Here is a 23188-nt window from a genome sequence, read left to right as displayed (position 1 = left end):
GGTCCTCTAACCTCCACCTTTGTCTTGCCTATTGCCTCAACCCTTGCATTCACTTGGTAGTTCAAGTATCATGAGAGTTGAGTTACACAGTACAATACACCAGGTCCGTGCCTTATAAGTTAAAAGATAACAATGCAACTGATTCTGAACTGGTTTACTATACATGTTTACAATTTTCTACATTTTGTTTTTTAGGTGTCAGATGTGTTTTTAGAACATATGTGCTATAAAACATTTGAAAGGCCAGCAAGCAAACATTTATATAAATAAGATACAATATCTGTTCAGTCATTTTGTTCTCTCACCTGGCACCAAGCTATTCTCCATCAGAAGATCCATTAGTTCATCCAGTTTTGTGAAGTTATACTGCGGTATTCCATTATCAACTCTGAAGAATAAAATAATCATAGACATCAAATTACATGAACAATTATGTGTTAGGGTATGTATCTGGATAACAAAGTGTGTATTATGTTGCTTGTATGACAATCTGTGATATAGATAAAAGTTCATAATGTAAAAGGCAATCTGGGAAGCTGAGGGTAGAACGTGGGTAAACAGGTTACTGCCAGAAGCATCAGGGTATATGTAGTTTGTAGAAGAAATGGAGAAGGAATGCATGGAGGAAAAGGAAAGGAAACAGCCTGGAAAATTCAACATGAAGAGACTGCAGATTGTTCTGTGAAATTAGTAAATACAAGCAGCAATAGATTACCAGGAGTGGAACAAGGTTAACAGTAATAAGATCGTTATGCTTCTTGGTATTGTGAAAAGAAGTCAGTGGGTAAAAAATAAATGTTTAGTGAGTTAGCTGTTCAAGGATCAGATGCAGATGAAAAAAAAAGATATAATGGAAAATGCTTAGTTGTACAAATAAGCACTTTCCTGCTTTGATGTTTTTCAAAATTGGAAATGGGGAAAACAAAGTTCAACAATAAATTATCATCATTTTTTTTGTAGTAAATTATAAATAAATATCTCCAGTGTCACAGACAGTGGATTATGCTTTATGCCAGTGTTTCCCAAACCTGGGGCCTGATTCATTAAGGATCTTAAATGAAGAGGATCCTTATTTCAGTCTCCTGGACAAAACCATGTCAAATGCAAGGGGTGCATATGAGTGTTCTGTTTTACACAGAAGTTAAATACTGACTGTTTTTTCATGTAACACACACATATCAACTTTAAATTTCAGTGTACAAATAAGCTATCAAGTATTTGTGTGTTACATGAAAAAACAGTCAGTATTTAACTTATGTGTAAAACAGAACACTCATTTGCACCCCTTCCCTTGTAACATGGTTTTGTCCAGGAGACTGAAATAAGGATCCTCTTCATTTAAGATCCTTAATGAATCAGGCCCCTGGTCCTCAGAGACCCATGTTTTCCATGTCTCCTTGTTAGAGCACATGGTGTCATTACGGACATGCACATTGTAACTAGGGATGTGCACCGGCGACTTTTGAGGTCTCGTGTTTTGTGTTTTGGATCCGGATTTTCGTTATTTTTGAGGTTCGGATTTGTCTCGCAAAACACTTGACGAAAGGTCTCGGTTCGGATTTAAGGTATTGGATTCGGATTTTTTTTGAAAAAAACATAAAAAGTTTAAAAATCAAGTTTTTGGGCTTATTTTCACTCCTAGGCTATTATTAACCTCAATAACATTCAATAACAAGCATTTCCACTAATTTACAGTGTATTCTGAACACCTCACAATATAGTTATTAGTCCAAAACGTTGCAACAAGGTATCTTTCTGGACTGCGTAGAGGAGTGGGTCACCACAATATATATTAAAAACCCTGAACTTTTATGATTCGCACCAATAATTGTACCTGGACTGCGTAGAGGAGTGGGTCACCACAATATATTAAAAACCCTGAACTTTTATGAATCGCACCAATAAATGTACCTGGACTGCGTAGAGGAGTGGGTCACCACAATATATATAATAAGAAAACCATCAACTGGTTTGATTCGCACCAATAAATGTACCTGGACTGCGTAGAGGAGTGGGTCACCACAATATATTAAAAACCCTGAACTTTTATGAATCGCACCAATAAATGTACCTGGACTGCGTAGAGGAGTGGGTCACCACAATATATATAATAAGAAAACCATCAACTTGTTTGATTCGCACCAATAAATGTACCTGGACTGCGTAGAGGAGTGGGTCACCACAATATCTTAAAAACCCTGAACTTTTATGAATCGCACCAATAAATGTACCTGGACTGCGTAGAGGAGTGGGTCACCACAATATATATAATAAGAAAACCATCAACTTGTTTGATTCGCACCAATAAATGTACCTGGACTGCGTAGAGGAGTGGGTCACCACAATATATTAAAAACCCTGAACTTTTATGAATCGCACCAATAAATGTACCTGGACTGCGTAGAGGAGTGGGTCACCACAATATATATAATAAGAAAACCATCAACTGGTTTGATTCGCACCAATAAATGTACCTGGACTGCGTAGAGGAGTGGGTCACCACAATATATATTAAAAACCCTGAACTTTTATGATTCGCACCAATAATTGTACCTGGACTGCGTAGAGGAGTGGGTCACCACAATATATTAAAAACCCTGAACTTTTATGAATCGCACCAATAAATGTACCTGGACTGCGTAGAGGAGTGGGTCACCACAATATATATAATAAGAAAACCATCAACTGGTTTGATTCGCACCAATAAATGTACCTGGACTGCGTAGAGGAGTGGGTCACCACAATATATTAAAAACCCTGAACTTTTATGAATCGCACCAATAAATGTACCTGGACTGCGTAGAGGAGTGGGTCACCACAATATATATAATAAGAAAACCATCAACTTGTTTGATTCGCACCAATAAATGTACCTGGACTGCGTAGAGGAGTGGGTCACCACAATATCTTAAAAACCCTGAACTTTTATGAATCGCACCAATAAATGTACCTGGACTGCGTAGAGGAGTGGGTCACCACAATATATATAATAAGAAAACCATCAACTTGTTTGATTCGCACCAATAAATGTACCTGGACTGCGTAGAGGAGTGGGTCACCACAATATATATAATAAGAAAACCATCAACTGGTTTGATTCGCACCAATAAATGTACCTGGACTGCGTAGAGGAGTGGGTCACCACAATATATTAAAAACCCTGAACTTTTATGAATCGCACCAATAAATGTACCTGGACTGCGTAGAGGAGTGGGTCACCACAATATATATAATAAGAAAACCATCAACTTGTTTGATTCGCACCAATAAATGTACCTGGACTGCGTAGAGGAGTGGGTCACCACAATATCTTAAAAACCCTGAACTTTTATGAATCGCACCAATAAATGTACCTGGACTGCGTAGAGGAGTGGGTCACCACAATATATATAATAAGAAAACCATCAACTTGTTTGATTCGCACCAATAAATGTACCTGGACTGCGTAGAGGAGTGGGTCACCACAATATATTAAAAACCCTGAACTTTTATGAATCGCACCAATAAATGTACCTGGACTGCGTAGAGGAGTGGGTCACCACAATATATATAATAAGAAAACCATCAACTGGTTTGATTCGCACCAATAAATGTACCTGGACTGCGTAGAGGAGTGGGTCACCACAATATATTAAAAACCCTGAACTTTTATGAATCGCACCAATAAATGTACCTGGACTGCGTAGAGGAGTGGGTCACCACAATATATATAATAAGAAAACCATCAACTTGTTTGATTCGCACCAATAAATGTACCTGGACTGCGTAGAGGAGTGGGTCACCACAATATCTTAAAAACCCTGAACTTTTATGAATCGCACCAATAAATGTACCTGGACTGCGTAGAGGAGTGGGTCACCACAATATATATAATAAGAAAACCATCAACTTGTTTGATTCGCACCAATAAGGGGGGAGGAGGGCTTTGATCCTTGGGTGAAGTTGGACCACTAGTCATGAACACGGGACAGGGCCTAAGCCGTTCCTTGCCACTACTTGTCGTAATTGGCATATTGCCAACTTTACGTTTCTCCTCAGATGATTTTAAGTTTCTTTTTTTGCTGTTTTTTGAGAACTTGGGCTTTTTGGATTTTACATGCCCTGTACTAGGAGATTGGGCATCGTGCTTGCCAGACGACGTTGATGGCATTTCATCGTCTATGTCATGACTAGTGGCAGCAGCTTCAGCATTAGGAGGAAGTGGGTCTTGATCTTTCCCTACTTTATCCTCCAAATTTTTGCTCTCCATTATATGTAGCACAAGATACTGCAGAATGTGTAAACTTTGTAATATTGCAGTACCACTGGACTTTTACTGCTGAATGTGTGAACTTGGTAATATTGCAGTACCAATGGACTTATAATGCTGGATTGGTTTTGCAAATTTGGTTATAATTATTATATATTTTTTTTTTTTTTTAATTTTTTTATTTTTTTTTACTTTTTTTTTATTTTTTACAAACTTGGGAATAATGGGGAAATAACTATGCCCTTAGAAGCACAGAGCACAGGACACAGCACCACTGGACTGAACAGGACACGGCACAGGACCCAGCAGCACTACGGAACTCAGCAGGACAGAGCACAGGACACAGCACCACTGGACTGATACTGCAGAATGTGTAAACTTTGTAATATTGCAGTACCACTGGACTTTTACTGCTGAATGTGTGAACTTGGTAATATTGCAGTACCAATGGGCTTATACTGCAGGATTGGTTGTGAAAATTTTGTGGTAATTAAAAAATATTAAAGTAGTTTTTGGTATTTTATAAAAAAAACTTTTTTTTATTTTTTTAAACACAGGGGAATATTGGGGAAATAACTATGCCCTTAGAAGCACAGAGCACAGGACACAGCACCACTGGACTGAACAGGACACAGCACAGGACCCAGCAGCACCACTGACCTCAGAAGGACAGAGCACAGCACACAGCACCACTGGACTGATACTGCAGAACACAGCACAGCACAGCACAGCACAGCACTAAACAGCACAGCACTAAACAGCACAGAACTAAACAGCACAGAACTAAACAGCACAGAGGACCACCTAACACACCCTCCCTCTACCCTGATCAATGCCCGAGTGAAGATGGCGGCGACTAGCGGGGAATTTATAGGATCCGAGTATCGCGAGATCCGACAACGGGATTATGAGTCAGAGCCTCAGTTTCACTTTTGAATTTGGCGCCAATACCCGGATCTGTCTCGGATCCGACTCGGATCCGCAACGTTCGGGTGGGCTCGGATTTCAGAAATCCGAGCGCGCTCATCCCTAATTGTAACAGATCCACAGGTGGTACTAATTATTTCTCTTATGACCAAGAAAACCTGCACTGCTTAAGTCTCCCTGAGGACTGGGTTTGGGAAACCCTGCTTTATGCATAGGAGACAAGGCATTGGAAACAACAGCTGATGCCCTCATTTGCCGCATTTTGCATTTTAAAATGTACAAATCAAGAAACACGAAAAGTAGCAGAGTAGAACAAAGAGACACATTAATAGGTGGGTTGATCTGTGTCCTCCTACAGCCTCAGAGAAAGATTTAATGGTAAGTACAAAACTTCCTTTTCTCCTTCAACATTAAGGGGACACAGAAAGTGGCATTTCCCAAAACCACCGATCTTACCTCTGATGAAACCGCCGATTAGGGCGGACAAATGCGTCAGTTGCCAAGTGACATCAGCTGTTTACTGTGTTAGTAACCACAAACTTTCTCTCCGGACTGAATGGCCATTTCAACGGACGGCAGCATATAAGATTCTCCATTAAGTTATATCAAATTATATTATCAAACTGTAAACATTGGATGTGTCATGGCATCCTAATTTATCTGTCTTTGGAGATCTTTACACATTGAATGAAACGCCGTCTTGGGAAAATTATTCACATATTGATGAATATTAGTTATGAATACATAATAGATCTGTTTTATGGACAGAAATTTATGCCGATAGTTTGAACTGGACTTTCAGAGATCATTGTTTCAATACAACCCCTACACATTATTCACGTTATGGGGAAAAATGTAATTGATCTTATCTATTGTTCCGAACATCATGATGTGTTAAGACCAATATTAATTATATATGTGCTGGTTTATAATTCAATCCGGACTAATTTAGTTTCGGGAGATACTGGTAATAATACATTTATTATACATAACTGCATTTAATTTCATTTATTGGTATTGCTTTTAATGGTTTTTAAAATGTATTTGCAACACTAGTGAATAAAGTAACTGAGATTTTTATCACCGCTTTCCTCATGTACATTCTTGGGTTTTTTCTGGGGCAATTTCAGCAGATTGCCAAGAGGGGGCTGCAGATAAGAATTCCTTCCAGAGATAATTGTTTTTTTAGCACCTGTGTTCTCTTGTTTTCTGATACAGAAGAACAGGCAAACGAGGGAGACGTCTGATGTTGATTACATACCAGGACCATGTGGTACAAACTGGGAATAAACATTGCACACAATCATGATCACAATCATCAACTCTGAATATCTGACAATCTGCACTATATTAGTGATTACTGGAGGCAAGAGGGAACAGACAGATGAACTGGAATGGCCATGGAACCATCAGCACTTAGATGAGACAGGACCTTGGGTCCTGGTATATTGCATTGTAGAGGGGAAATTTGTAATGTAATTGCAATGGCAATAGATTTATTTCCGGGTACTGCAAGATCTATACATGGACCAGAAAAAGTTCAGGATGGAGGGAGCATTTGCCTGGGTCGAGGCATTTACAGCTCAGAAAGTCCAACTCATAGTTGTCCAACCACTGGAATATAGGTAGTGGACATGGTTGGAAAAAAAAATGCTCTGTCCCCTGCAGAATACACAATGCTTCCCTCCTTTGTAGTGCTACAGTTGGTCAAAAGTGTTGATATGAGCACCTGTAAAGAGCAAATCTTGTCCTGGGGAAGGAATACTCTCTGGAGCACTGTATCAAAATGGAAGATACTGAAGATGCAGAAGCACCACCACAGAGGCCATGAACTTGGTGAAGACCCACAGAGCACACAGGCCAAAAATATGTCATAAGGGATCCCAGAGAAGGATATATATGATATCCCTGACTAACTGATGGAATTAGCCATGGAAAATGATCAGGAGGAGGAGATGAGCATCCATCTCTTCCGTGCCCTAATGTCCCTGCCTTTAGTCAGAAGTCTTACTGCTGTCACTAGTTTCAGTGTTCTCTTATATGGAAATCCAAACAGCTTCTTGTTTGAGTGCAGTGCTACAGAGGAGGCAGCATGAGGCCTCAATCATTAGCACCATCAATGTTTAACACCCAGGAGGAGCTCATGAGTATGGAGGCATCTCATTGGAGTACCAATACATGGCACCATGGAGGGGGGAGCTTGTGACTGGAGTCAGTTTAACACCCAGGTCACAAGGGGAACTTTTACAACTGGTTAACTCATTTGAGTTTATTCACAGGCTGAGGATCTGGTTGTTAATCTGATGGATTCAAGGTCTATATCAACCATAGAACACAAAGTCCAGGTTGCATAATTTTGAAGTGTCTCCAGGAGGAGTTCCATCCAAGTGAAACTCTCATTTGCCCCCAAAGGAATAACTGGCCTAAGCGCTTAAAAGGGAGGAAACCCTTTTGAAGTCACTGCACTGTTGGGGAACGTGCAGCCACTATTCAGCACTCTCTGTCTGGGATCCTCAATGATCAGGGTGAGTGGACTGGCAATACTACAGGAATCTAGAGCAATGACTAACCCCTCTTCATCCTAGGCAGTCCAGGATCCACTTCACCCAAAGCTGACGTTGTGAGCAGGGACAAGTGTGAGGAAATCCACTGATTGAAGTAAGCTGATGGAGGAGGTAAGAACATTCCTGTTCTTTTGCAGGGGACAGCTGAGGTTGTCCCTCGAAAGTAGTGTTAAATATCAATGCAAAGGAGAAAAATATCTGTGCCTACCTCCTATGTATGGCATTGAAAAAAGGAACTAAGGAGCAACAGGGGAACAAAAAGGATATATGAAGGACGAGGAGTCAGTTCTTTTTTTTTTTTTTTTTTTTTTAATGTCCCGCCACCTAGGAGTGAAACATAACGAACCTACTGCGGAAGGAGAAATCCCAGCATGTTTAAGGACAGGTAAAATGGATAGAACACTTTGTTGCTTAAGATTATGTATGCAATTGGGTACTTAAGCTATTTTTTACACCTAATACTGTGGGATAAACATGGAAAAGGAGTGACATGAATACATCCTGGTTATTGTTGCAGCATATTTATAAAAACAAAAATCACAACTTGTTAAAGTGATATTAACAAAAAATGCCTCTAGTATTATTATTATTGTTAATTTTTATTTATAAGGTGCCACAAAGTATCCGTAGCGCCGTACAAGGACAAACAATGGCACAGTACAAGGTGAAACAGCACAGTACAAGTAACAGTAAGCACTATAACTCTGGGGGCTCAGCTAACGAGAGGGAGAGGAAAAGTCAGTGCAGGCAGGTACCTTTGGCCAAAGAGGGTGGGCACGGATGACACGTTAAGAGCCACTGAGGGGAGTGGAGAGAAGCGAGAGGAGACAGAGGGCAGAAGGACCAAGAAGAGGAGAGCTGAGTAGCTGATGAGCGCAGTGAAAAGTGATTAAAACAGGAGGTAGGAGAGCCCTGCTCAAAGGAGCGTACAATCTAAAGGGAGGGGAGGACAGACAGACACATGGATGAGACGGAGAGACGGGAGAAATGGAGACGGAGTCGAGGAAGGGGGAGAAGGGAAGAATGGATGAGAGAGAGGTAGCCGACCGGCGGGAGGTTAGGCATGAGACTGGAAGGCTTTTAAGAAAAGGTGGGTTTTTAATGTTCGTTTGAAAGAGGACAGATTAGGGGAAGTTATGATGGAGCGGGGGAGCTTGTTCCAATGGAGGGGAGCAGCGCGGGAGAAGTCTTGGATACATGAGTGAGAAGAGGTAATCAGAGGGAAAGAGAGGCGACGATCGTTGGACGATCGCAGAGGGCAGGATGGAGTATGAATAGAGATAAGGTTAGAGATGTAGGGAGCAGTGGAGTTGGCGATGGCCTTGTAAGTCAGAGTAAGGAGCTTGAAAAGGATTCTGTAGGGGAAGGGGAGTCAGTGAAGGGCTTGGTAGAGTGGGGAGACAGAGGTGGAATGGCGAGAGAGGAAAATAAGCCTAGCAGCGGCGTTAAGTACAGATCGAAGAGGAGCGAGATGAGAGAGGGGGAGGCCGATAAGGAGAAGGCTGCAGTAGTCCAAGCGGGAGATAATCAGAGCGTGGACGAAAGATTTGGTGGCATCCTGGGAGAGGAAGGGCCGAATGTGGGCAATGTTGCAAAGCTGGAAGCGGCAGGATTTGGCGAGAGAGTGAATGTGAGGGGCAAAGGAGAGCGAGGAGTCAAGGATGACACCTTGGCAGCAGAGTTGGGGAACAGGAGAGATGGAGGAGTTGGCAACAGTGATAGAGAGGTCAGAGGGGAAGGAGGTACGAGAAGGAGGAAAGACAATGAGTTCAGTTTTAGCAAGATTGAGTTTAAGAAATCTAGAGGACATCCAGGAGGAGATGGCGGAGAGGCATGCAGATACCTTGGAGAGAAGGGAGGGAGAGAGATCAGGAGTAGAAAGGTAGAGTTGAGTGTCATCAGCATAAAGGTGGTACTTGAGGCCGAAGGAGCTGATGAGTTCACCCAGAGAAGGACAGAGCCCTGAGGGACTCCGACTGAAAGGGAGGAAGAGGGGGAGAGAGACCCACAGGTGGAAACAGAGAAGGAGCGGAAGGCAAGGTAAGAGTTGAACAAGGAGAGGCCAATGGACTGGAGGGTGTGAAGCAGGAGGGGGTGGTCAATGGTGTCAAAGGCCGCTGAGAGGTTGAGGAGAATCAGGAGGGAGTAGTGGCCCATGGCTTTAGCCGAGAGGAGATCGTTCGTAACTTGAGCCAGGGCAGTTTCGGTGGAATGGAGGGGGCGGAAGCCTGATTGGAGAGGGTCAAGGAAGGTGTGTTCAGAGAGGTAGGTGGAGAGACGGATGCAGACAAGATAAGTATTATAGTTTTTACAAGTTTGTAATTAACAAATTATTCACAAAGGTTACCACAGCATTTTATGATGTGACCGACACTTTGAAACTAAAAGAACAACAAATTGTGTTCATGACAAATTTAACAGTAAAATTTGCTAACTATTCCTTGAAAGCTAATTCCATGTAAAACAAATGAATATTTGGGTGAAGCTAACAGAGATAAACTAAAATGTGAAATGTCACTGTGGAGATACGTGGTTCCCAAATCACTCAGACATGGTATTTGAGGAAAAATAGAAGGATTATTTATTCTGCAGAAGAGGATTAAGTACAGCACGGTCCCCTTAACAATATCAGGTCCAACAAGTGAGTAAATTGGTTCAAACAAATCCAGTGAGATATGTTCCACAGCGAATCTCTGGAAGAGATCACCTCTTGGCCAAAGTCAGTCACTGTCATGACTTGCACTCTGCAGCTGCTGTCTGCAGTGACTTTATTGGATTCATTATGTATTCTACTTGTAGTACCACTGCCCACCAAAGGGGCCATTGTGCTACTTTGATCATTTTCCTTGATTACTGAGAGTTGTGTCACCTGCATGAGGCCTATATAAACCTGCCTGCTTCATACGGTCTGGGCCAGATCATCAGGTCATTCCTATGACCATTTCCTGTGCTCAGCTTCTGCCTGCTAGCTGGACTCCTGCATATTTCTTCATTGAATTCACTACTGCTGTTATCTGCTATCTGGACTCCTGCAAATTACTTCATTGAATTCTCTACTGCTGTTACCTGCTACTGGACTCCTGCATCTTCAACCATTATACCTGGTACTTATAGTTCCACGCTGCCTGTTGAAATCTACTATTGCAGTTACCTGTTGTTTCTCATCTGCATATTGAACTGTCTCTACCCACACTACGTTCCACGCATGCGCGGCTGGTAGCGCGACATAGGACCCGGAACATCACCTGCCACGTCATTCCCTGTTTCAATTGCTCCAAGTGGACATTCTGCAACTTTGCACTCAAATAGTGCAAGTATCTTCTTTGTTGAATCAAGTGCTCAAGCAACTTCCAGTTTCCACCCCTGATACATGCTGCAGAAAGGAGTCTAACTGTGCTGCTAACATTTCATTATCAAATTTGCCTTTGACTCTCTGCAAGCAGCACCTTCCAATAGTCCTGTAACAAATTCCAGGTTTGCAGGTGCTCCACGCCCCCATCTGACCGAAGAGGAGCGATGGCGCAGGAGGACCTACAAACTGTGTCTTTACTGTGCCAGTGATTTACATTTTTTACAGGATTGCCCGCTCCGTACAGTCCGCTCCAGAGGGGGTCCTCCGACCATCTTCAACCTCTATCTCCAGCTCTGAGTTACAAGCTTCTGTCTTCATTCCAGACACGTTATCTGCTCCCATGAGAACCCGGGTTCCCCAGTTCAACCCAGAGGGGACACTTCCCTTAAAGTTTGCTCCAGAGGGGGCGCTGCCCTTAAAGGTTGCTCCAGAGGGGGCGCTGCCCTTAAAGACTTCTCCAGAGGGGGCGCTGCCCTTACAGTCTTCTCCAGAGGGGGCGCTGCCCTTACAGTCTTCTCCAGAGGGGGCGCTGCCCTTACAGTCTGCTCCAGAGGGGGCGCTTCCCTTACAGTCTGCTCCAGAGGGGGCGCTTCCCTTAAAGTCCGCTCCAGAGGGGGCGCTGCCCTTACAGTCCGCTCCAGAGGGGGCGCTGCCCTTACAGTCCGCTACAGAGGGGGGCCCTGCCCTTACAGTCCGCTACAGAGGGGGCGCTGCCCTTACAGTCCGCTACAGAGGGGGCGCTGCCCTTACAGTCCGCTACAGAGGGGGCGCTGCCCTTACAGTCCGCTACAGAGGGGGCGCTGCCCTTACAGTCCGCTACAGAGGGGGCGCTGCCCTTACAGTCCGCTACAGAGGGGGCGCTGCCCTTACAGTCCGCTACAGAGGGGGCGCTGCCCTTACAGTCCGCTCCAGAGGGGGTCCTGTCCCTCCAGCCCGCTCCAGAGTTGCCTGTCCATGCGGTTCCAGCCCGAGTTGCCTGTCCATGCGGTTCAGCCCGAGTTGCCTGTCCATGCGGTTCAGCCCGAGTTGCCTGTCCATGCGGTTCAGCCCGAGTTGCCTGTCCATGCGGTTCAGCCCGAGTTGCCTGTCTATGCGGTTCAGCCCGAGTTGCCTGTCTATGCGGTTCAGCCCGAGTTGCCTGTCCATGCGGTTCAGCCAGAGTTGCCTGTCCATGCGGTTCAGCCAGAGTTGCCTGTCCATGCGGTTCAGCCGGAGTTGCCTGTCCATGCGGTTCAGCCCGAGTTGCCTGTCCATGCGGTTCAGCCCGAGTTGCCTGTCCATGCGGTTCAGCCCGAGTTACCACTTGGTGCTGTCTGCCCTGAGGCTTCTCACAGCGCTGTCTACCCTGAGGCTTCTCAAAGCGCTGTCTACCCTGAGGCTTCTCAAAGCGCTGTCTACCCTGAGGCTTCTCACAGCGCTGTCTGCCCTGAGGCTTCTCACAGCGCTGTCTGCTCTGAGGCTTCTCACAGCGCTGTCTGCTCTGAGGCTTCTCACAGCGCTGTCTGCCCTGAGGCTTCTCACAGCGCTGTCTGCTCTGAGGCTTCTCACAGCGCTGTCTGCTCTGAGGCTTCTCACAGCGCTGTCTGCTCTGAGGCTTCTCACAGCGCTGTCTGCTCTGAGGCTTCTCACAGCGCTGTCTGCTCTGAGGCTTCTCACAGCGCTGTCTGCTCTGAGGCTTCTCACAGCGCTGTCTGCTCTGAGGCTTCTCACAGCGCTGTCTGCTCTGAGGCTTCTCACAGCGCTGTCTGCTCTGAGGCTTCTCACAGCGCTGTCTGCTCTGAGGCTTCTCACAGCGCTGTCTGCTCTGAGGCTTCTCACAGCGCTGTCTGCTCTGAGGCTTCTCACAGCGCTGTCTGCTCTGAGGCTTCTCACAGCGCTGTCTGCTCTGAGGCTTCTCACAGCGCTGTCTGCTCTGAGGCTTCTCACAGTGCTGCCCCCTCCGAGGTTTCTCACAGTGTTGTCTGCACCGAGGCTTCTCTCAGTGCTGTCCCTGCCAAGCCTGCCGCCCAGTCCGGGCCTGCTGCCAAGTCTGAGCTACCACCTACCCTCAATGGGGATATTCAGCAATTTCATGCTCTCATTAAGTTTTGTATATCCTATTTTCCCTTTGTATCTGACCTCCTTGATACTCAACGAAAGCAGGTGTTCTACATGTTGGCCAACTTTACAGGGGAAGCTCTGGAATGGGTAGAGCCCTTAATTGAAAACCAAGATCCCATCCTGTCTGATTTACAACTTTTTACTGAGGCCGTGATCAAAGAATTTATACCAGCACTTGCCAATCCCACTCCGAGTGCTTCATCTATGCCACATGTTCTATCTCTGGCTACTCCAACCTTGAGATTATCGTTTTCTTCGCTCCATTTCCAGCAACCTTCTAAAAACCACAAAAAGAAAGTAAAGAAGAAGAAGAAAGATTCTCCTGGATCTCAACTCCCCTGTGGTGTGGTTTCTATACCCTTCCCATACTTGCATGAAGCCTTCTCAACTACATGCCCAATTCTGGATTATGACTCTGACCTTTCCAACCATACCTAGTATTTGGGCGTCTGGAATCCGCCCTTTAAGGAGGGGGTACTGTCACGACTTGCACTCTGCAGCTGCTGTCTGCAGTGACTTTATTGGATTCATTATGTATTCTACTTGTAGTACCACTGCCCACCAAAGGGGCCACTGTGCTACTTTGATCATTTTCCTTGATTACTGAGAGTTGTGTCACCTGCATGAGGCCTATATAAACCTGCCTGCTTCATACAGTCTGGGCCAGATCATCAGGTCATTCCTATGACCAATCCCTGTGCTCAGCTTCTGCCTGCTAGCTGGACTCCTGCATATTTCTTCATTGAATTCACTACTGCTGTGATCTGCTATCTGGACTCCTGCAAATTACTTCATTGAATTCTCTACTGCTGTTATCTGCTATCTGGACTCCTGCATGTTTCTCCATTGAATTCACTACTGCTATTGTCTGCTATCTGGACTCCTGCAAATTACTTCATTGAATTCTCTACTGCTGTTACCTGCTACTGGACTCCTGCATCTTCAACCATTAAACCTGGTACTTATAGTTCCACGCTGCCTGTTGAAATCTACTATTGCAGTTACCTGTTGTTTCTCATCTGCATATTGAACTGTCTCGTGAGTTACCTTGTCATCTGGGTTTGTTAATAAACTCATTATAACCACTTATCCCCTCTCCGTGGTCATACCTGGGAAATCCGTGACAGTCACTCTCAGTTCCCAGTCTAGCCTCTTTTATCACCTCTTAACCCACTTTGGGAACTGCCTGCCCAGGGGAGATGCAAAAGGTCTCAATTAGTGTACTTCTCACACTATCCAGCCGCCTCTCCTATCTCCCCCAGGTGTCTTCCCTCAGGTGACCCCTGCTGGGACGGCTCCTGGCTATCTGTAGAGCTCACTAGTGGACAATATGGAGCAAACAGAAATAACAATGGTAACTTAATTCACTCAACCCCTTAGTGTTCACTGTGGAAGTGGGATTGTTCCTCCCTAATCTTTTTGTCTTCCTGATCAATTAATAGCATACATAATAAGCATCCAAATATATAAATGCACATAACATTGTACAATATCAATAAGTCTTGTACTAATATAGCTTACAACTAAAAGTAAAAAAATAAATATAGTTTGAATAGGAGAGCTCTATATCGCCAAAAGTGATGCAGTTACTTTCTAGCACAACTGTGGCTAACCTGCGACTGCCGAGTCACATGCGGCTCTTTTTACTTTGACAATCGGCTCTGATGCTGGCAGGGGCAGAACAGTCCCTGGCCAGAGCGACTCCCCGGCTAAGTGACCTCCTCTGCACAATGCAGAGTTTGAGTACTCCAATCAGGGGAGGAGGAGGAGACTGTGCAGCGTGCTCTCCCTCCTTCCTTTTTCGTGGGCTCCAGCAGCTATGCGAAAGGTAAGCAAGGGGCATATTGTTAGATTTAATAAAATATGGGGAGGCTGATGAGCATGTGGGGAGATCTGATGGGCATCTTGTGATGTCTGATGTCATATAAGGGGCAGGTGGCGAGGTCTGATGACATATGTGGGGTGGTCTGATGAGCATCTGGCGAGGCCTGCGGGCAGAGTTCAGGCGCGAGACCTGTGGGCAAGGTGGCATTAAGTCGGTAACTGTAGGTATTAATTTCCACAGTGAGACAGCGCCAAGTCTGTTCCCATTGTAGGTGTAAACAGCCATTTTGCTGGTGTATGTTACAGAAATTTTGTAACCATTTGTGTGGTGGTCCCTCTTGAATTCTACACGCCAACACCCTGCATTGTATTGTAGGTAAACTATGTATCTGTTTTAGTGTCTTCCCCTGCAGAATCCAGAAGTCAGGCCCCCATTAAAGGTAGGCTTTGGTATCTAGTAACATCTGCATTTTGTGATTGGTGCCTTGAAACTGTGGGGTGAGTTAGAGCAGTGCATTACACCCAGTAGCAGGAGTAGTGGCGTTAAGAGTTGTGCAGTGGCCGATCACATAGTTTGTTGGTAGGATCAGGGCGCTGCTTTGTTTTGCTGCTAGTGTTTGTTAGAGTTAACATAGACTGGATGGTCCAAATGCGCTCAAATACTGATATCAGTAATAGGGTGTAGTGCAGCCCATGGGCAAATGAAGTATGTCTTGTGATGACAGTGGGAGTATAATAGCAATATGATGTGATGCTGCGATGATATAAATGAACACAGAAGAATACAACTAATACAAATAATGCACAGTAGCATCTGGAGAGATAAACGAGAACAAAACTTGATGCGTGACAGTCTTCTGTGTAACACAGATTGCACAATGAGGTGACGAATTCTGTGGCAGTGGTGCAACTTTGGATGGTTCAATATCATGAATAAGGTGATTATGCAATTACCTTGTGGCGCTAGGAAGCGCGCATGAATGGAAGTCCTGCGATATGATCTGCTGTCAGGTCCCGCTGTCCGTTGATGTGTGTCTGCAGTCGATGTGGATCTGCAGTCAACTGATTGCGGTGACAGTGAAGGCGTGAGGTCCGCTGTGGGAACAGTGTACTGGTTGCTAGGTACGCCGATTCGTTGGTCAGTGTGGTGAGCGTGCAGGCGCTGCGTTGATGACGTGGCAGGTGATGTTCCGGGTCCTATGTCGCGCTACCAGCCGCGCATGCGTGGAACGTAGTGTGGGTAGAAATGAAGAAACTACATGGTAAAGTATCTCAAGGCAGTTTATTACATCGGTAATAGTGCACTTACATCGAGAATACTTGACAATACGCAGGTATACAATAAAGTTTGATTCAGAAGGAGTGTACGGCTCCGACGCGTTTCGTCCTGTGGACTTTTTCAAGGAGTGACCATATGGGTGTATTTGACCGGTATTTAAGGGGATAGAGATCTCCTGATTGGATGGGAGATCTGCATGTTGAAAGGCCGTGAGTGAGGGGGAGTGGTTACAGGATTGATGTGAGATACAGGTGAAATGAATGAATGCATTTCAGGCATGGATCTGCCTTGCACACGGAGGAATAAAACAAATTATGTGGACATGGCTGTTGTTTCCAGTTATTATGTGTGTCTGGATATATGTATGGATGAATGGTATCCATACTAATGTGTCCCGGATAGTGTACCTGGAAAAGGAGGGGAGGGGCGGGATACATGTGGAAGAGAACCTAAAGTGGATGGGATGGAATAGGCATAAAAAGGAAAGAGCATTCCTGAATATGAGAGGATTCTGTTTGGGGGGTAAGCATGCTTACAATGTCTAGGATGAACTTGATTAGGATAGTAGTGGTTTTAGATCGAAATCTATGTTCAAGCCTCTGGGATTGAGGGTCTTCAAGATTATAGATCCAGGCTGCCTCTTCCCTATTGATTTGTTTCAGGATGTCCCCGCCTCTCCAGTTCCTGGATGTTAGAGTTAACGCTAGTGTGGGAGGCCCATTTGAGCTAGGGAGCTAGCTTTGTGGGGTGGGGTGAGTCGTGTTGCCCCTGTTTCTAAGTTCCATGTAGCAGCGTGCACACAGCTATTAGTTGGAGGTGACCGTTTTCCTGGTGAGCACCATTTTCCGGCTTAGTCTCTTGGTAGGGCCCTCACCCGTACAATGGTTAGTAGGGTATTTGGGCGGGATTCTTCCCTGTCCCGAAAATCTATAACCTTGCGCCAAGGCCGAGAGACCGGTGATCAGAGCAAAGTGAAGAGTCTTTATTCCTGACCGTCACTTCGTACACCCACTTTCCTTTAAACTGTGTCCCTGCTCTCCAGTAGTTTCCTTTCCTTCCTAGGACGAGGTGGTGTGGGAAGTGACTTTGGTGGGTTCGTGTGGACAGTAGGTGGGCCAAACGTGAACACGGTAGGACATCTGTGTGCATCTGTTGTTCCCTGCAGGCATTACAAGTGCACAAATATAATTGAGTTAACTACAATCGAAATATCAGTCATACTTGCCCATTCTCCTTGAATGTCCTGAAGACTCAATTCTTGCACATCCTGTCCACTTCATCTGAGCCATAGGATGGGGGGCCTTGATGATGTGATTCACCACAAATCTTTTCATTTTGGCTCCTACAGAATGCTACAACTGCATTATTTTGCTGCGGGTTCAGGGTCAAAAGACGTGATTTGCGGCACACACCCCTGTACTGACAATTCACCTCCTCTCCACTGAGGAGCAACTTACAGTTGCATTCCCATGAAAAAATTATGTTTGTGTCTTGATGTTTTATTATTTTTAATATAAATCACTTTTGTTTAACGTAAGAAGGTACATGTTGTTGTTCTTGTTACCTTACATTTGGTCTTTAAGCTGTCATGGATGATTTACGCTAAATGCCATGTTACTAATATTGCAACCACGTGACATACAGTATAATGTAGTTAGCAGAGAGGCATTGTAATACATCTTATTTGCATGACCTTTAACATCGCAATCCCTATGCTCATCCTTTCTCTGCCTAGTCTTGTTTGCTGAAATGCAAATAAGTTCCAACTCAGAGCCTGAATTGGAGTGTCTGCCATACTAGACTCCCCTACAGAGATATTTTGCAAAGACAAAAAGAGTGAGTTATAGGAGGACACACTGGAAATTTGACCCTTTTTTGTTACATCAAATAGATACAAAACTTGATTTAATTTTTTTTAGTATGTGTCATTTTAGTTACTTATGCTTTAATTGTCATAAGCCTGATTGAAAGGCATTAACCTTTTCCCACTATATGCTGAGTTGTCAAAGTCGTATAATTGGATGAACGAAAGTATATTGGTTTAATATTGGTTTGCCGTGCGTATTGCGAAGCGTACGCCACGTGTAACGTGGCGTGACGCGATCGCGCGGTAAAATACGCACGCACACACTCGCATTACAAAAGTTAGTTATTTATATAATTTCATATTGGTTCTGTTACACTGTAATTCAGGAGCAGATAGTATTCGGTTTATTATTAGTCTATATATATATATAGTGATTATATGTACATTGTAGTGTTATTAAAGGTTTAGGTAATAGGAAAGGTGTCATGCCTGATATCATATTGAAGCCCTAATCATCAGCAGCTGTCCGGTGCAGTCGGCGAAGAGATCGCACATTGCATACTTTAGTTATTGATATTAGAGAGTAAACCTTTGTATGATACTGGCTATGAAAAGGAGCAGACCCCCTGGAGAGAAGACCCCCACCTTTGGATTCCTTAGATTGAATCAACCTATTACCTGTCTGGCCTGGACCCACCCAACGTCTGGACCTATAGAAACCATCTACGTCATCTCTATTGTTCACAATGAAACACTGACTGTATATATATTAGCTGCATCTCACTGGGGCCTCAGTCAACTCTGACACAATATTCTATACAGAATATTGTCCATCGGGTCCCGTGGTTGCACAGCGTGCTCAAGCGATTGCAGCGGTATGTATGTATTATCTTTTGGTATTGGCTGTGCTGTACTGTACTTTATCATGATATAATAATGTATTGAATTGTTGATTATTTACATCTGTTAAAATAAATCACTTTGTGCTTTGGACACACATATAATTGATTGGGCAATGCTTATTTTAAAACAATAGAATTACTTTAATAATTTGGGGGCTCGTGAGTTAGGAGTTATGTTACCGGCAGGTATGCAACGCTTACGATATTCGGTTCCTCAACAAAGGGTGGATTGACGGACGCGTTGCATAAAGCAGGAAAGAACGTAATGCGTCTAATACCTGTGGTTCACTGTGTGTTGCGAAACCGAATGTCCGTTGTTGCATAGACTGAAGGAACGCTAATTAGAATCTAGGGACAAGAAAGAAAAATGTTTCTTTTTATTGTCGTTTTACATTTTAAAGTGTATTGCATTGCTGTGCGTATGTGTACTTCCTGCTGTGCGTACGCGAACTTCCGGTAGATTTGCCACGTGGTTGAACAATCGTTCTGATAGTTATTATATGCATAGTATAATTACTTGTGAAAGCCTCTGAGACATTATTACGGTTGTTGGGAACTTTCAATTTTCTGCGCAGAAAAGGTGTATAGTGTGCGATTTTGTAACGTAGATACACTGTTATTATTCATTGTACTCAGTTGCTGTCTGACGAGGCGGATTGCCCAACTGAAGGACGGTATACAGGGCAGGTATACCGAATGCGAAAACGTAGTTTTTCGCAAAAGCGCTACCAATAGATCGCAAGGTTTGCTAATAATTAGTATTGGTAGGCAGTGCGATCTAACCGCACCGTTAGTGCGCATTGGTGAAGCAGCTAGGAGGAATTATGTTGGAAAGGCTGGTTGATTGTATCGACTTTGTTCTCCCAGTTATAATAAACTCAGCAGATTTTTGTGGTTGAGCCAGGGTATCGAGGAGCTGATAGCCCTTGGGGCCCACAGTGATATTTCTGTATTAGGGATCCTCGCCTAGTGCGAGAAAAGTGAGTGAACCCGGCTAAAGGAAATACGTTCACAGAGCATTATAGATCTCTAGCGGTGAGTATAGCAACAGAGTTGAAATTATATTGCTCAACATGGGTGCTAGGCATACACTAGAGATTGCCAATTTACTGCCTAAGGAAGGTCCTATTGAATCAGCGAGATTTCTCATGTGTAAGAAATATGGTGCATACGCAACTATGTATTGTGACACGTGGGTCGAAATGACCAAAGATTGTGATAGGCCTTTCCCAACAACAGGGAGTTTTAATGCAGAGGTGCTAAATACCGTAAAAGATAAAGTACGGTTGATTAAATCAACGAAAGTGAGAAATGCACATAATCATTGTTTAAAATCGTGGCAAATGGAAGGTAACACGTGGCAGAGCAGCGAACGCACAGCGGAAGTGAGTGTAAGGAAAAACACGTGTTCAGCGGAAGTAAGCGTACCGGAAACAAGCATTCCGGAAGTGTGCGTTGCAAAGCGTGGCGAACTGAGCGCAAACACGCCCCCGATAAATTCGGTCGGGGTGGGAAGTACAGCCAATACCAAAAATGTAAAAACTGTAACTAGTAAGTTGTATGTTGTTTTAAGTAACGTTAAAAGTAATGTTTCAGGACAAAGAAGAGGAACGGTCCCACCAGCAGTGGTGAGAATAATGAAAAGGTTAACACAGGGGGAGACATCCATTGTAGTGCAGCAGCAATTTCAGCAACTAGTTTCAGTGATTTGGTAGACTTACATCCTGTCTGCACAGCAGCAGTTCCCAATGGGAGAGCAGACAGGAATAGTGATGTTCCCTTAAAACATGTAGCAAAGCATGATCCATGCACTAGGTCTGAAACATTTTCAATTTTGTCTGATTTCCCTGATCCTAGGAAAGATTTGACCAAATGTCAGCAGTTTATTAGATATTATGGTAATGTGTATGAGCCAACTAATAACGATTGGCGAGTATTATTGAAGGCCTGTCTTCCTCTCAATACTGATATACAAAAGTTCATTAAGGATTGTATGTTGGAGGAAGATGAATCCTTAACCGAGGATGATAATCAGGACAATATTAAACAAATAATCACACGGTTGGCCATATATTTCCCAGTGATAGTGGACTGGAGTAAAATTTTTAGTATCCGGCAAAAAGATAGTGAAAATGCAACAGACTATTTTTGCAGAGCTCTGATAGCAATGGGCAAATATACTGGGGTACCAGACATAAAAGATAATCCATATTACAGAGAGGTTGCTGTTAAAGTTCTAATGGATGGCCTCAGGGAAAACTTGAAAAGAAGGGTGCAAACTTCATTACCATACTATAAAGGAACCACTGTAAGTGCTCTCAGGGAGTCAGCTATAGAACATGATAAAAGTATAAACAAACAGAAAGAGACACTAAGTGATAGGGTAATGATGATAAGTATCCCAGCACTAGAGGGACTGCACACACGACCACCAGAATACAACCCACATAACAGGAAACCCAGAATAGTGAGATGTTACAACTGCAGAGAAGAAGGACACATTAGGAAAGATTGTAAAAAGGAAGAGAAACAACACGAGTTGAGGAAGTGTTTTCAAGGCAATAAAATAGGACACCTAGCAAAACATTGTGCAGACATGACAGGGACGTGCTTCTACTGCCATAAGAAGGGACACATGAGTAGGAACTGTGTAGAGAGAAGAATGAATACCTGGGTTGGAAATCACATAGACATCCACAAAGGAGGCGTACACTTCTCTCAGAGGTTCCCCTTTAATTGATTGCACACTCTGTAACAACTAATATTCTGGGGGAGAAATATAGCCGACTCTAGAGTTAATCTGTGGTGAGCATTAAGGTGCAAAATGTAGAAAGAAACTTATTTTTTTTAAAAGTAATCTTTGTTGATTTTGTTTGTTCATTTATGTTGTGAAATGTTTATTTTCCTAAATTGCTAGCCGATGACAAAGAATAGAAATGTTTGTTTTGTTTGCTGTTTTAAGATAACTATCTTGTTTTTCTTTTCACAGATAAAGGGGACACAAAAGAAGTATAGACAAGTGTTTAAAAGGGGTGAGATAGAGAAATAGAAGAATCACTCTTGAAAGACAAATTAACAATAGACAATTGGAACACTCTTTTGTTTTAGGCTGCAGTGTCTCATGATAATTTGTTTGGCTGAGAATCATTATCCAACAATGAAGTATGTACATACTTTGCTCCAAAATATCGTTTTATGTATTTCAGAGAAAATATGAGTCACTAAGAGTACATTTTTACATTTCTCTATCATAAGTTAGAAAAGTCCGTTGAAAAGGTATGTAGTCAATAAGATACCGAGTTCTTAATGAACAAATGACGGACGACACTGGATTGCACTGTTAAGACCCCCTAGTCAAGTATGGGGAGGGGTCATAGTTAGCAAATAGCTAAGGGGAACAGTGGAATGAATACAGCCATTTCCCCATAGAGTCAGAGTCCAATCCAGCTGTCATTTTGTTGTAAAAATCTCCCTTTCTACATGTATGTTTGTATTCAAACCTTTGTATTCCCATCATTCATTGCTTTCCTATTTCCCATTCTTTACACAAACGCTAGTCTCTCTCTCTCTCTCTCTCTCTCTCTCTCTCTCTCTGCTCTGGTAGAGATAAAATCAGACACAGTCTCAACAAATGGGGCTAAAACATATTTTTTACATTTTTACATAAGACAAATTCAGAGATACACACACTAGATTGACATGAGTTACAGAAACAGTCAGGGGTTTTGTTTTCATGTGTATAGAAACTGCTGATTTTAAGCAGAAAGGTTCTGTTGTGGAAATACGATTCATGTGTTATAGATTGCATATCTGTTTTGTTTTTTTGTTTTGGGACGTGCCTCCTGTACAAAAATGTGCCTTTATATGGATGCACAAAGGGTGGGCAGGACAGGAGGACAGAAGAATGCTAGAGGTTAGGCATACAGATATGCATCTCTGTATAGAACATTGGAGTAGGATTTTTACCACAAGATACGACATAATGTGAAACCCTAGAAAATGTAGAATTTTCATGTTTTATATTTTTCACTGTTAGACAGACATGGACTGGATACTGTTATATTTGAAGAAAGTGTTATAGAAATAGACCCCTTTGCCTTTCCCACCTAGTCAAGTAGCTGAATATGAGGTACTGAGAATGACATGTGAGTTGGCAGAGGGAAAATCGATTGATATACATTGGT

General features: G+C 43.5%; 1 protein-coding gene across 2 annotated transcripts in view; it reads right to left on the bottom strand.

The window, feature by feature from the left end:
* The window catches only part of IDUA (alpha-L-iduronidase), a 117927-nt gene that overhangs the window by 37745 nt on the left and 56994 nt on the right, over positions 1-23188 (bottom strand). For both annotated transcript variants that reach the window (XM_075203914.1, XM_075203906.1), the window contains exon 3: positions 306-388. In XM_075203914.1, the coding sequence (XP_075060015.1) occupies positions 306-388 (83 nt within the window). The remainder of the gene's footprint in view (positions 1-305; positions 389-23188) is intronic.

Source organism: Mixophyes fleayi, chromosome 1 (assembly GCF_038048845.1).
Source record: "Mixophyes fleayi isolate aMixFle1 chromosome 1, aMixFle1.hap1, whole genome shotgun sequence".
NCBI classification, from domain to species: domain Eukaryota; kingdom Metazoa; phylum Chordata; class Amphibia; order Anura; family Limnodynastidae; genus Mixophyes; species Mixophyes fleayi.
This window is presented reverse-complemented; position numbering and strand designations above follow the sequence as displayed.